Source organism: Varroa jacobsoni, unplaced genomic scaffold (assembly GCF_002532875.2).
Source record: "Varroa jacobsoni isolate VJ856 unplaced genomic scaffold, vjacob_1.0 scaffold_1058, whole genome shotgun sequence".
Lineage (NCBI taxonomy): Eukaryota > Metazoa > Arthropoda > Arachnida > Mesostigmata > Varroidae > Varroa > Varroa jacobsoni.
Window position 1 is genome coordinate 145,646 of NW_019213960.1, and position 15,269 is coordinate 160,914.

The 15,269-nt window shown below is 40.6% G+C and overlaps 2 protein-coding genes across 5 annotated transcripts; one reads left to right on the forward strand and one right to left on the reverse strand.

Annotated features, from left to right (window-relative positions):
- Window positions 1-572: 572 nt before the first annotated feature.
- On the reverse strand, window positions 573-4,953 carry l(3)72Dn (UTP4 small subunit processome component l(3)72Dn). The gene is made up of 4 exons (XM_022843343.2): window positions 4,407-4,953; window positions 3,325-3,506; window positions 2,502-2,818; window positions 573-2,104 (listed from the first exon to the last, which is right to left on the reverse strand). The coding sequence occupies exons 1-4, from the start codon at window positions 4,661-4,663 to the stop codon at window positions 968-970; spliced, it is 1,893 nt and encodes a 630-aa protein (XP_022699078.1). The 5' UTR covers window positions 4,664-4,953; the 3' UTR covers window positions 573-967.
- Window positions 4,954-5,302: 349 nt separating this feature from the next.
- LOC111266143 (importin subunit alpha-3) lies at window positions 5,303-11,361 on the forward strand. Of its 4 annotated transcripts, none has more exons than XR_002683898.2 (2): window positions 5,303-6,885; window positions 7,106-7,273. XR_002683898.2 is itself a non-coding variant. In XM_022843342.2 (2 exons), the coding sequence occupies exon 2, from the start codon at window positions 7,901-7,903 to the stop codon at window positions 9,509-9,511; it is 1,611 nt and encodes a 536-aa protein (XP_022699077.1). In that variant the 5' UTR covers window positions 5,728-6,885; window positions 7,790-7,900; the 3' UTR covers window positions 9,512-11,361. The 4 variants fall into 4 exon arrangements, 3 of the variants coding, with proteins under 3 accessions (XP_022699077.1, XP_086826920.1, XP_022699076.2); XM_022843342.2 differs by lacking the exon at window positions 7,106-7,273 and adding an exon at window positions 7,790-11,361 and having other exon boundaries at window positions 5,728-6,885; XM_086970794.1 differs by lacking the exon at window positions 7,106-7,273 and adding an exon at window positions 7,790-11,361 and having other exon boundaries at window positions 5,728-6,556.
- Window positions 11,362-15,269: the final 3,908 nt, after the last annotated feature.

Genomic DNA, 15,269 nt, shown 5'->3' on the forward strand with positions numbered 1-15,269 from the left:
CGGCGTTTGGAGCTATTTTTCAACGTGATATATGCTTATGGGCTTTGAGATTTATCGCAACTAACAACTCTAAGGGAGATAACGTTGTTTAGAGGAAAAAATTGTCTATTACGAGATGACTTGAGACGGGGATGCCTCATACAATTTTGAAAATATGTTAGTAAATAAAATCAAACTAGCTGGTTGTGTTATGAAGGCTAGCAGGAGGAGGAGGACTAAAATCCGTTGTTGGCAGAAGAATCTTTGACCACTTTGTATCGGCTTCGCTAACTTTATAAATCCAGAGCGGAACACCCTTAAAAAGATATAGTAAATAAGGTACCTTGGATCACATGATAAAGATTACAGAGTTAAAAAATACCGGTTTTATAAAAAAAAAAGTTTTAACAGCTTTATAAATAGGAGAACTGCTAATGATTGGGGAACGACATAAAATGGCAAACGATCAAGTTTCTCCAACAGTCTCCAAAGATTGAATATCGATCTCGTTGATTTAACGGTCCGGTATTTTTTATTAGCTACTAAAATATTTAGCTACCCCATTCACTATTTACTGAAATAGAACAAACTAATGAAGCTGTACCGGTTCTAACCAACAATTATTAACTTTATTTGATAAACCTACCTATAGACCAATAGCGTGACACTGTATGTACCTACAACGTGAAATTTTATCTTACACTAACCCCCTTCTTCGCCGTTGCACCGCACATATTTCCGTTATCGACAACGTATGACATGGTTAGCACAATGAGAAATTAATTGAATTCTCATATCGTTGTTTACGCTTAACGGCTGAGGGTTGATTATTTAAACTCGCATCACACAGCGATCCGCACATAATCCTGTGACATTCTCATAACCCAAAGCAAATATATAACGCTCAAATATTCTAGATTTATCCCACAGAAAAAATATGTACAGAACTGACAGGCACCATACCACGGAGTCCAAATGATTCGGATACTTAAACAAATCGTTTCTTTTTAAGAATTGGTGGTAAATTCAATGCGAGCTGATTTCCGCTAATTTCGCAGACGGCTACGTCATCATAATGGCGCCAAAGCCTAACCGCGTTAGAAAAATCCGGACTAACGGCGACGCCTTGTTTACAATCAGTAGGCAGAAGCGCCTTCTTAGCTAGGCACACCTTTGCCTCGAATCCTAGCAGGACGTCGCTTGATGGAGTTAATACAATGTCGCGAAGCCCGTCGGAGCTCAGCATGCCTTTACGGATCTGGGTGACTCGCGCTTCGAAGTTTTGATCCTTGAGACAGTTCTCACTCCAGGCCGCGTATTTTTCTGCTCTTGTACAGAACTCATAGAAAATTAGATCGTCATAACCAACGTACAATCGATCATTTTCGAAATGCATTGCAAGTGGGACAGCGGTCGAGTGTTTCGGTAAACTGCATTTGAGCTTTAGATCGTGATCATAGAGTGTGACGTTTCCAAGCGAATCGCCAAAAGCGACGAATTGCGGCCCTGCAGCGCAGCACGTCACAGATGCTCCCGTTAGACGCGCTCTAGTGTCAATTGTCTCTTCAGCAACGTTGGCTAAAATCAGGCGACCGTCCTGCAAAGCGATAAAGAGCCTCCTGCCCGATGAACTAAGCAGGAGACTCCGAACGGCGACATCATCTGGTAGCTCGTTCGAATAGATCTTCTCGCAGCCCTCCAGACGGTTGTCACGGGATAGTGATAGCTTGTAGATCATCACTTTTGTGGCGCTTGCTACCGCAAATGAGGTCCTGCAAATGTGCACCACGCGAAATGGCGAACTTATGGATGCCTTGAGCTTTACAAGCAGTTTGAGTTTTTCTCCAGGTTGTGTTGTCCACAGCTCAACATGGGTACCGTAGTTGAACAGTAGCAGATTATCGTCACACTCTACATTACGGGAAAAACTTGGCGGAAGGATTCGCTGGAAGTGTTTGTTGGGCGATGACAGATGAATAACACCAAGTTGAGCGTCAACGCCGACCGAAAAAAGGCGATCATCCTGAAGCCACAGGGCACGGATGTCATGTGTATGGGATTGGATGATCTTTTCGTGTAGCCAGCGGTTTTCACTGCGGTACAGTCGAAAAATGACGGGATCGACCTAAACAGACAAAACACGATACCAGACACACACTGCCTAATTAAATTGTCTTCCTTGTCCAGTGCCATGCAGAGACTCCAGCGAAAATGATACAAACAAAAATTAAGAGCAAACATGAAGCTGTGAAGTGAATGAGCCTATTTTCTGTAGATACTTTTTTTTGGTATCTTTTAATTAATTGGTAATCTGTCATATTAATAGATCAGATATCACAAAGCCCGCTAGGCCTTTCTCATTAGGATTTAAAATAAAGCAATATATCCAGAAGTTGGGTAGGATTTTTTTTCTACGCATTTCCAGAAAAACATACCTAATAATGTATACATTTGTAACACAACAACAACAATAAAACCTGGGATATTTCACGCACATTTAGAGGTTTTTTTCTGAAACTTACCCCCGCTGCGAAAACCTCATCATCAAATGCGTGCATAGTCAATACATCAGACGCATGCAGTTTGAAATTCTGGATCTGGCTGCCTGTGTGCGAGTCCCAAAAGATGATCCGTCCGCAAGAATCGCCTGAAACAATAGTGCGTCCCTCTTCAACAACGACAACACTGAAGACAAGCGACGGATCCTTGCGGTTGACCCGTGATAATGTCATATTCTCGATAGCGCGCTCCTTTTCGACGTCCCAAATTTTCAGCGAGTCTAGAGATCCAGTCACAAGTTTTTCCTCGCAAGGAAACCAATGACACGATAGAATGCGGCCTGTGTTTAGGTCGAGAATCAAACATGAAACATACAAACACAGATCATGACACGTATTCATCTAAAAAAATCATCACCGAATTATCTTTTTCAATGTGATCTGTATTTAGTTTCATAAAATATTTCTTTCTCCAATTTTTCAATGACAGATCGCGGCACACTCCAATATTGGATGTGTGAAATTGTGGTTTTATAATCGAATCCATTGAAGAGCTTATAGTAGTTAATAATATCAATAAGAATTAATGCCTGAATGAAAAGGCAAGGACTATAACTTTACCATGAATGTAGATTAGTCCTTCCAGACCTTCCCCAGTTTTACACTGTTACAGGTTATTATTTCCGGTATCTGAAGAACCGGTTATTTATGATGACTCTATTTGCATAAAAACCCACCTGAGTAAATAATGCGAACAGGCTAAAAAGCCGAGTTGATGTGTATATTTTTCCCGTTCAAACTAATCTAATTAGTTATGAAATAATAAAATATCAGAAGGTCAACTCACCGACTATCTTTTGTTGAAGCCTTCTTGTAGACACCATTACGTGTTGAGTTGTGTCAATGATGTGGACGTACCCATCCTCTGATCCAGCAGCAAGCCGTTTACCAGAGGGAGATGTAGCCAGGCACCAGATGGGAGATCCGGAAATCATTAAGGCTTCCTCTACCTTTCCTTGTCCATTATACCTACAAATTGAGAAAAATCTTTACGCTTCATTCTAAAGTTCGGGTGAATTTTATTTTAGCTTCATCGAACAAATCGTATGTTTTTTGGCTGCTCCTATTTAGAAATAAGCTTACAATTACAGTTACAATTACAATTGATGAATCGATCTTAAAAATTGAAATTGGCTAATACTGGTATAAAAACAAATAAACAGGATCGTGGCTAACTTTACACTTTATAATTACTTCTTTTGTTAATGTTTTGGATGGTTTGTTTAACAAAAACAACAAAGGTGTCCAAAACCCTTAACCAAAAGGTTACCTCGTTACTTGAGCGACGCTGAGAAAAACAAAAAAATGTATTACCTATATCTGTTCATGCGGTCCACCCTGGCGACCTTACAGTAAATCAAAATAGGTCTCCGATTTGGAGAAAAATTATTTATTGATTATTTCATGAAAACAGTTTATTTTTTCAGACAACGTACAGTTGGCAAAGTTCACGCTGAGCATAACTACTTGTTAATGGTTAATAAGCATAGAGAAACAAAAGGTGTTCGAATAATTTTTTACTGTATTTATATTTTACAACTGAGCTATTATTAAGGAATAAAGGAACGTTTAAAACAAGGAGGACAACGCATGCGTTACAATCTTAATTTTTAGATATACTGCCGCATTGCTACGGACCAAAATATTAAATGTTATTAAATCACCTAGTGAAACTATTTTTATTTATAATATAATACAGTACAGTATTTATTAAAATACGAGTAGTACTACATAACTAATTTCACAATAGGTAACACCCATCTTTCGGCGTAAAAATGCTGTCGTAGAGACGCAGCAATACTTTGGAACGAAAGTGTCTAATAATAAATGACGACAATTATAGAAAAAATAAAGCAAATCAAGGCTGACCTGATTATTCTTCCATCGATTCCCGTTGAGAATAACGTCAGCTGTTTCTCCTCATGAACGCTCTTAGCGAATGCCAGCGCTTCCACACACTTGAAGGGCGAGTCAAATTGAGCTATGCAAAAAAGTGAGTTCCTGGTCGACCAGACTTCGATAGAGCCGTCATCACGGCCAAGGGCAATTTTGCCCGGTGTTCCTGTCATACACTTGGCTGCCACCGGGCTCGGGTTGTACACTCGAATTCGGTGCAACATTATCATTACAGTCTACAGGATATGTCACGCACGATGTCGCAAGACGATAGCACCACCCTGACAACAAGTACTTGTACTACTACTAGACGTGTAGTTGATCATTTGAAACGTAGTTAATTAGTGCGATACAGCGAAGAGGGGTCTATGGGAATCAATGCATTTGCATACTTCGCGGGAATATGGAGAAATTTCTTATTTAAAAATTATTGAGAAAAGACCGCGCCTCTTTCGATATTCTTGGCGGCCACTGCCGCGGTCAAACACGTGCAGCGCAGACAAAAATAATAGCCGATAGTACGCGAATGTTCGTGCTCGCAAAAACCCTCTCCCAGAAATAATGTTTTTAAACAAACGTTTAACGCAATGGACGCCTTCCACTCCACCTTTCGGAGTTAATGCTATGGAGCTAAAACTCATCAAGGCTGCTTTAGCCTTACATAAGGGTGTGATATATTAGATACGAATAAAGGCCAGCCGTTGGTGACAAATTAAGATAAAGCTCTTCGCTATATTTATATACACTTAAATACATGAATAAAAAAATTCAGCGATTAGTTTTTGCAAAACACCTGCACCACATGATTTATATCCTTAATGTATGACTACAACCGTGCCACCGAAGTACTCGTACACTGGCAACCAAAAAATCGACAAAATTGCTAGTTTTTTTTTCTATTAAGGTCAACAACCACACAGCCAAAGTTATCACACTATTTGCTTGTATTCATTTAATTTATATGACGAATGAGCATATGCTTCTTCTTACTGTCCTTTCGTTATTTCCCAAAAGAGAATGATTCTATCGACCCAGTGTTGCTGATACTCTGCTTTCCGCGGACTGCCCCCTAACCTTAGTCCTATGTATATCGCCGCTGCTGAGTTTTCTTTGCGTATCCGATTATCTACAGTGTAGGTTCGTAAAAACCAATACGCAACAAGTGACAGCCACCATGTGAAAATTTCTTAGAGGGGAAAGAAACAACCGCTTGAGTGTAGTCAGTTAGTTCGTCTGTCAAATTCGGCGTTAGTAAAACGACAACGACGCAACAGCAGCAGAAGCAGTCGCTGTTTTCACTGGCTGGAAAGTTTCTCTGTAGGCCGCCAGACCTCGATGTTAGCAGACGATACCAGCATTTCGGTGGATGGATAGACATACGGACTTCAGCTAAATACCTCCTAACTACCAGCAGCTTTGGTATCGGTGGCCAATCGACAGCAAGACGAGAGATTCTGGTATCTGTGATTGTTTGTGGTCTTGTTGCCGATGTTTGATGGTATGCTGTGGGTTATCTCTATCCACCCAGGGTCGTATAGTGTCGATTTTTCTAATTGTGCAAGTGGTGCTGATGTCGATCGGCCACAACAGCACTTTGTGTAGTGACTTCCGACACTGAAAGCCGTGTAGTTACCGGTCTGTTTGTAGCTCTGTTGATTAATCAACGGACTATCGACAACTACTGAGAAGTTGTCATCAACAGACAAATGTTCAGACAAGTTCCTCGTGTCGGACATACAGCTGCACGTACAACTACGGTTCGCTAGTAAGTCAGACTCCTGCTAAGGCAGCCGCAACAGCGGTACGGGAAATATCGTATTACCACTTTACAGCCTCGATTATTAGCAATATAAATGCAAAGTTCGTTAATCGGTGGCGAGAAAAAGCTGTCTGTTTGTCGTGCGTCTGGCCGTCTGTCCGTGTGTATATAACAGCCTCACTGGTGGATTGTCGTCTACGCTCGCAGCAGAAGCAGCGAACAACAAACGCAACAGCAGTTTGACTTAAACCTGAATCTCCCCTCGTTCGTTTGGCGTTGGAACGTTACGCGATTGATATCTTGTTGCCGCCCGTGGCATAGGCAACTAGAGCCCGAGGCAGCGAGGACCTCTTCACGCTCGCCGGTAGGCACTTCTTGGCTAATTTTAAGCTATTTGCTTGACGGGACGTCGATTAGCTAGCCGTGTTGAGCTTTGCTGTGTCGTGCCGTGCTATACCGTGTTGAACTCTACTGAAATCCAGAAAAATTAGATCGTTCACTATCGGCGTTGCAAGACTGTGACTATTTTAATTGGCACGGGATTTGAGAAAGCTGTTCCCGCTAGCGGTAGCAGGGATCGTTAGCGATCTCCGCGCTTTCTAACCTCCGAACGCTAACCGGCGATATCATTATTCGCAACTGAAACCAGCTGGTTTTGTGTTAACTGAAATCGCGATTTAACATTAACTCAAGGTAGGTGTGTTGGCTGTTGGTAGTGAATGACTATGGCTCTCGTGTAGCATGTATGTGGGCTGTCCGAAAGTTTATAGTATATCATGCGTTCTGTCGATGAAGGATATATCTCCGAGTTGAAGAAAATACAATGGCTAGAAGCCTCAGACTAAGGAAAGATGACTTGCATTTGAATCCGATCTCTTCTAAAGCATATTGCTGATGACAATTCTACTCACAGGTAATATTAAGCCACGATTTCGGATTGATAAGGGCAAGTGTGCTTTGTTGAGGATGGAGTGAATCTAAAGTGGGTGCAGGCTACTGAGCACAAATCCATCACTTCTCAAGTCCGATACGCAGCTTTCAAGATAATTAGAACCACATTTATCTGCTTGTAGTCATTTGCTTCATCTAGGTATTTAGCAACTCGTGATCACACTGCAAAATGTTTATTTGATTTAGGTCTAATAATTGATCCTTCTCCTTGCACAAAACAATTATAGAAAGGCAATATCATAATTTAACAGCAATGAAAATCGATGCCAAGAATAGTCCACATGTTAGCGTACCAGTTTTATTTACGGTATCCTATTTACAAACAACACGCTTCTACTATCCTGTAAGAGTGGAATAACAATCAAAGATTATGCATCGGGACATTTCGTGTGGAAACAAGCGTCTTTACTGCATTAAAATAGTAGGTACACATATCTGATATGAGATATACATAGTAGATATACGAGACACCTAAAGGCGTCTCGGCAGCACAGTTAGGTGATATATTAACGACTAAATAACCTTAAAATGGCTATAATAAAACGATAAGATCATTGAATTACTAGACCTTCTACCATGTTGTTCCACAATCCAGTAAACAAACTTAATCACTTTAATTATGTCACCCTATTGCTTTGTGTTGCAGGTGCGCCTTATCAAAGTAGTAACCCCACCAGTGTGTACTACCAAGTTTGGCAGTTTTCGTATTGTTCATCGTACTCGCATCAGAAGTGAGGAGCGTTCCCAACAAATCAAAATGTCGTCGCAGAAAAACGACGATGCCAACAAGTCGGGCCGTCTGGGGGTCTACAAAAACAGAGGCAAGGACACAGAGGAAATGCGCCGCCGGCGCAACGAAGTGACGGTTGAACTGCGTAAAAACAAGCGCGAGGAATCTCTTTTGAAACGTCGGAACGTTCCGGAAATGGTGCCAGGGGCCAGTGACGAAGATGACACAGACGAAGTTGGTGCCCTCGGTACCGAAGGCGTGGATGCCGCTAAACGTTTGGAGGCTATTGTCACTGATGCGCGGTCCACCGATCCAAACATTCAGTTAGCTGCAGTTCAGGCGGCGAGAAAACTTTTGTCGTCCGATAGAAATCCGCCCATCGACGAGCTGATCCGTACAGGAGTCCTTCCTATACTTGTTCACTGTCTAGGCCAGAACGAGCAGCCAACCCTGCAATTTGAGGCTGCGTGGGCCCTAACCAACATAGCTTCCGGAACTTCGGAACAGACTCGAGCCGTGGTCGAAGTCGGCGCTGTACCGTTGTTTCTCGATCTTCTCAATAGCCCGCACGGCAACGTTTGCGAGCAAGCGGTATGGGCACTAGGGAACATCATCGGAGATGGGCCCCAGTTACGTGATTACTGCATCACGTTAGGCGTTGTACAGCCATTGCTGCGGTTTATCAATGCGGAAACGTCGTTGTCGTTCCTGCGTAACGTTACCTGGGTATTGGTCAACCTCTGCCGAAACAAGGAGCCACCACCGCCAGTGCCAACGGTGCTCGAGCTGTTGCCAGCAATTGCAATGTTAATTCATCATTCAGATACGAACATCCTTGTCGACACGGTATGGGCTATCTCGTATCTGACAGATGCTGGCAATGATGTCATACAGATGGTCATCGACCATGGCCTCGTTCAAAACCTTGTTCCGCACCTTGCTCACAAAGAGGTCAAAGTTCAGACAGCAGCACTCCGCGCCATTGGCAATATTGCTACGGGAACTGACGAACAAACGCAGGTCCTACTCAATGCTGGTGCCCTTAACTATTTCCATGATCTACTCAAACACCCGAAAGAGAAGATTAACAAAGAGGCTGTCTGGTTTCTGTCGAATATCACCGCCGGTAATCAACACCAGGTCCAGGCCGTACTTGACATGGGTTTGCTGCCACTTATCCTGCATCATTTGTCGGCTGGTGATTTTCTAACGCAGAAAGAGGCCGCATGGGCTGTGTCTAATCTGACCATTTCTGGCTCACGAGAACAAGTCGAATCTCTGATCGAGCACGGGGTCGTAGCGCCCCTGTGTAATCTGCTAGTTGTTAGTGACCCACAAGTTTTGCAAGTTGTCCTTGACGCCCTAACCAATCTACTTCGGCTGAGCCGGCAGCCAAACGGTGCGGAACCGAATTATTCCGCAGTTGTTTTCCAGATCGAAGAGTGCGGCGGTCTCGACAAGATCGAAGAGCTACAGAACTCGGACAATGAAGAGATCTACAAATTGGCATACGACATTATCGACCAGTACTTCTCAGATGAAGCAGACGAGGATCAGAACCTGATGCCCGAGGTTGGACAGGAGGGCTATCAGTTTGAGCCGAATACGAATATGCCTCAGCAAGGTTTCCAGTTTTAGCTAGGTACAACCCGCAGCTGTCACGGTCATCGCGCCAGTTCCTGACACGCGACTGTTAACATGGGCGACTTCGGTCGTAACCAATTATTCATTCCTCATTTAGGCTTTAGGCAGGGAATACTGGGCTGTCATAGCTGACGACTGGAAGCGGATACGATTCGCAAGAAGCTGGTTATCGTAAATCTTGTATAGATAAATGTGCAGCCTCCTTGAATCTGGTAACAGACCGATAATTAATCCCCGCGGCAATTAACTGACATATAAATAACAACCACCAGACAGAGTAATCATTTTCCCCTCCAGAATTGTGACCTAAAAATACATTGTACGGTAATAAATGAAGCAATAAAATAGTGTGGACCTGTGATCGCTAATTAGACACTAGATTGTAACGATGAATATAAACCAATACAATGCGAGTACAAAAATCGGTGTCTGTGAAGAAAAATTGGAAGATTTAGGTGAAGACGCAATGGGAATCGCTCAGCTCTAGAAGCCTTAGCTTAGCTGCACATGATTTGAGATATGGTTTTCTCGTTTTTGCACGATTGTATACATAAAAAAAAACAGTAAAGACAAATCTTGCCGCGACTGTGATGGTGCGTACGCCCCACATCTTTCGTTAGTATTAGCAGCGGCCGTTCGGCGACGGAGACTGCGTGGTGATTACAGTTCTTGAATTTGCTTTCGTGAAACACTAATCACTGCTCAACACTGCCTAAAGCAGAAATTCGAATTTAGCTAGGACTTGGATCAAGAAAGCTATGAACAAAGCTGTCAAGCGATCCACGATACCGACCTGGATGAATACTAAAACGCTGTTGCGGTGTGGCAATATGCCACTTTTGGCCGTGAAAAGCACGCCATACGTCTGTCCATTCATTGCAGTTAACTCAGCATCTAGCCTTGTGTTGTGCCTTTCCGTGGGGGCATTTTGCTGTGCTTAATTTCGCGAATGATTTGTTAACGAGAGGTGCGAAGCGCGTACCCAGTGCTAATAGGTTACTTTTATTTAGTCAGACCTCTGTTCACATATGCGGACACAATGAAAACAAAGCTGGCACGTACGACCATCTTTGTGAATCTCTTGTGTCAAAACATATTGCGAATAAATAATTTTGTTGGATAGATATGGGCTTGTGCGCAAAATCCGTTACGTCCCTGCCACTTTGTAAAACTAACTTAATTGTCCATTTTTTTTTTTGAAGAACTTGACTGATTGTGCATTGTTAGTTGGCTAGAAACAGAACACAAGTAGTATCAATGTGTTGTGGCACTAAACTCCCGCTCTGCCCCCTCCCCCTCCCCATCCCCACTCCGAAAATACCAACAGTTTACTGCAAGCCGTGGGGTTGAAAGTTTATCCTGACAAAAAATTCACGAAAACGTTGGTATTCCTTGAGGAAGCGTCCTTATAAGTTGTTTATGGTGAAATAAACGAGAACAAGTTGTTTTTCAATGTTTTCTTATAAATCGTCTCTCATGAAAACCCTCTTTAGTGATGGAACGAAATGTGTTTTCTCTTTCTCCCTCTAACCGTGTGCTCTGTCTTAGAACTTTTGATAATAACATTAAAATGAAAATAATGTATCACGCCTCCACAAAAACAAATGCAAAAAAAATGCAACGTAAACAACGAACGTAATGGCGTTATGGCAGATTTTGCCCGTAAAAGTGGAATATGAAAAAAGTGACTGTTCTAAATAAGATCCAGCAATCGGGAGCTTCATCAGAGAATGTTATTGAGTTACAAAATGGAAACATGTTTTTTAAGTCTGACAGATAAAACAGGTGTTTTAAAGTTTTCGACGAGAAATAAAAAATCGATGATTATTGTGGAGTTCAATGTATATTGTAGAACTATTATTACGATTATTATAATTATATATGTGCGTGTAATTATATAGTTGTAAGTGGCGATATGACGATAGATCGATGAACAACAAACTCATAAAGGATAATTGAGTTCTAAGAAGCGTTATATCCTCTTTGGTTTATAAATGTCCGTTCAGTTTCCTTGTGACCGGTCTATAGACACGTAAACAAATAGAAAATACAGCCCCCGGCGAACGTGCAAAATTTCTCACTAGCGTAAACTCCTGCGTTATGAAAGACCAAGCGTATGACGACTGTTAGCAAATACAAGGCTGGTGTAGAAAAACAAAAGGCAAGCGACCCTCTAAGAAGCTCGGGTTAGCATATTTTATAGAGCAAGGAATTAAAGTCTATAACGTTGAATAGCTTTTGGAATAACTAAACGAAGGTGATACAGCTATATAAAGCGAGTGCAGACTGAATGATATAGTGCTCAAGTGAGAGGCAGTGAACAGCCAAACTTAAGCAAATGCAGATTATTCAGAAAAAAGGCCTAAAAGCAAATGCTCGCTTGCTTTTAAATTTCGAATTTAGATAACATCCGTAACAGATTTGTAAATACATTTGTAACAAGACAGATATGGATGTAGTAGAAGCGGAAAAACAAAAATAGGTTAATAGCACATATCGCATTATCCACTTGTTTATATTGGTCGTATTACTATATATTGTTATAGTTAAATATACATGTAAGAATGATTACTATAATGCCGATATATATAAGTACGTGACACAATAGATCGTAAATAATGTCAAGAGTCAAATACACACATAACTATGTTCTGTATAATATGCTGTATGACGTGCTTGACACAAACGATCGTAATTACTGTGAATGTATTGAAATAGGGGGCAAATATGGAGCAGGGCAACTGGGGCATGTGTACTGATAAATAATCGAACAACGTTTAAAGCACGAAATTGTAGAACCTGACAAAAGAAGCACGCTATTCGTAGACGCGGCTATTATTTAATCATATCGTAAAATTATTGCACTTTTTAAACATGAATCCGTGATGCCTGTGAGATGCTCGGCTATTTATTAAACATCTGCTAAACAGTGGTGACATGACGACAACCAGAAGTCCAATAGGACAGGTTTTTGAAGGGTTGAAATAGTTCGTCAAGAAATGTGCGTCACATGCCGTAATCACGATATTCGCCCCATTCGGGATGGTGTATGTTATTTATCAAATACGACGACAACAACCACTCACAAACACGAAAAAATGTACGGATATTGCTATAGGTATAAGAAAGGGAGAAACAACTGTGACGTGTTCTTCATTACATTTGACGGTTTTCCTCCAAGGGGCCAGTAACCAGCAAAAATCTTAAGGTAAGAGCAAAGCTGTCTCCGTTTGTACGGCAAAGTTTTGATGACCTGTTTCTCCGTTTCAATGCAAAGTACGGCGGAGATCTAAGGATAGGCCAAAATATTTTATGTTTAATGCTAAGTGTGGATTTATGCTTGAAGTTTCTTGCTCCGATTCTGAGCAATTAAGGCAGCTTATTTTTATGTATGTTATCATCGCTATAATTGTAGTTCATTCTTGCCGTTTGTCTAGAAGAGGACGCCAACGTCATGTTGGACGGGGTGGGGTTATATATATATATATATATATATAGAAAAACTTGATGCCAATGTATCAGTCTCTGCTTTGCCTATGCATTCATCGAGACGACCGATATCGATAGCCGGAAGCAAACCGAAAACAAAGGAGCAAATTGTGTCAGAAAAAATAATGGATAATAAAACATTACAAACTAGGAGACCATTTGTGAAATGTAGTAAGACACACAAGAGAGGTTTTGCTGGTGTCAAGTACAGATTGTCGATCCACGGACGGTCGATGACACACAAATAAAAACAAATATGAAAATGTACAGAAAACATATATAAGAAGGATGATATTTTTGTCTAACGTAATAACGAAATATAACTAATAAATAAATTCAAAAATGACCAATACAGAACTAGCTATGGAATGAAAAATGGTGTTGATTTACATAGTCTATATCGGTGAAAAATTTTTTTATGCTTGTTTTCTAATAGATAGGTTTAGGTTTTTTAGATTAGCAGACTAACGGCTATTTGATCCGGGTATACTTCAAAATATCTGAATTGTCCATTCGACAAATGTATTCGACAAATTTTTGTAGCTTTCGTAAGTAATTACTTGAAACCACCATAATGAATGTACACGAAATTTTATTTTTACGACCACGTATTATAGGTATGATAATGAGTACTCAACCTGGTTGTTAGTCCCCCGCCATTCAGTAATTGAATGTTCTCTTTATTTTTAGTCCATCGTCGATGCTCTGATTGCAATAAATAGGTCAGATATTAATAGCTAATAATAGAAAAAAATAATTTTTTGTATTTGTTATCTCCGGTATATTCATGTCGTAAACGCCAAGGGACGCCACCAACGTAAAAAGAATTAACAACTGTCAATTACGAATAATGTTATTTAGGGCATCATGTATTAGTTTACTGAAGAAGTATTAACCGTTTTTTATCTAGGTGACGAAAAAGTCATTTACCTCAAATAATCTAAGCTCCGTCGAATCGTAGATATCATTTAAAAACGAATATTTGGTTGTAATAAATATGTTGGAATGTCCTTATTTAAACTAAGGTGGAGAGCCTTAAAAAAGTGAATGTTTTGCAAAAATTCGCTATATTTTTTAATTTCATTACGCATACATAGGCGCACAAAAAAAAATGGTGCTGTTTATGATCAGGATGCATATCAAAAGAAACGGTGTCAAGATAGTTCTTTTTTTTCGTCGTTTTTGTTCTGGAAATCTCCGTGTGAAGGATGCTCCTTGTGGTAGTCAACCGATTACGAAAAAAATTCATTAAAATATTGCGAAAGTTGAGTAAGACCGATGACTAAGTAGCCGTGGTATCACCAAGAAACTAAACACCCACCATTAAACAGTTCTAATTACATAAAAAAAGCTGCCTGAAAAAAGGAACTACATGTTTCGAAGTCAAGAAATCATTCACTTTCCACTTGCGAAACTCTATAAATACGTAATGAAATCGCGCCATTTCTGAAGCGGTTGATCACGGCTGATTAATACGAAACTATATACAATAACCATGTGAAAATAAACAGCCGAAAAGAAATGTACTTTACAATTTGTGGCAATGCTCTGGTCATTTGGAAAAATCGACTGTAATTGTTGAACAAAAGAAGCGCCACCATGATTCGCACTGGAACACCTACAGTTAGCTACCTGGCAAAAATTAAAAGCATTTATATGCGAAATTTTAATGCATCTGCTGCATAACCCAAATTTTGCACCATCAGACTATCATTTGCTTCGGTCTCTGTAGAAGCAACTTAGTGGTGTTAATTTAGTCTCAATAGAGGGATGTAGAAATTACTCGTTGCACTTTTTCCTCTACAAACTACGAAGATAGTGGTCTACAATAATGAGATTATGGTGTTACTAGAAGAACTGCAGAAAATCATCGATAAAAATGGCGCATGTTTAATTTAGTAATTATTTTAAAATAAAAAAATAATCGCTTAAAAGCGGTCAACACTTTTTCGGCACCCATACCGCACGAGAAGCGTGGTGTAGTAAAGAAAAACGAACATCATTAGAAGTTATTTTCAAAGATTGAACGAGGTCGGATTGCGGTCTTAAGCGGATTTAGGGTCATACTTAAGCAGACATGGGACAGCTATCCCAGCTATATATAGCGTAGTTGTTCTGCTAAAGGTGACTTCTAATCTGTGCCAAACTGACTTGCACTGTTATTTTACAAAACCTATAATTAAATAGTTACGTAATTTTCTCGAGTTGATTTTAGGAGTGCCCGCCGTAAAGATGCAAGACAAAAATCCGTTCATTCATCCCG

What these genes read in the sequence shown, in the direction of transcription:
- LOC111266143 (XM_022843342.2), top strand. Translation starts at nt 7,901, where the DNA reads ATGTCGTCGCAGAAAAACGACGATGCCAACAAGTCGGGCCGTCTGGGG.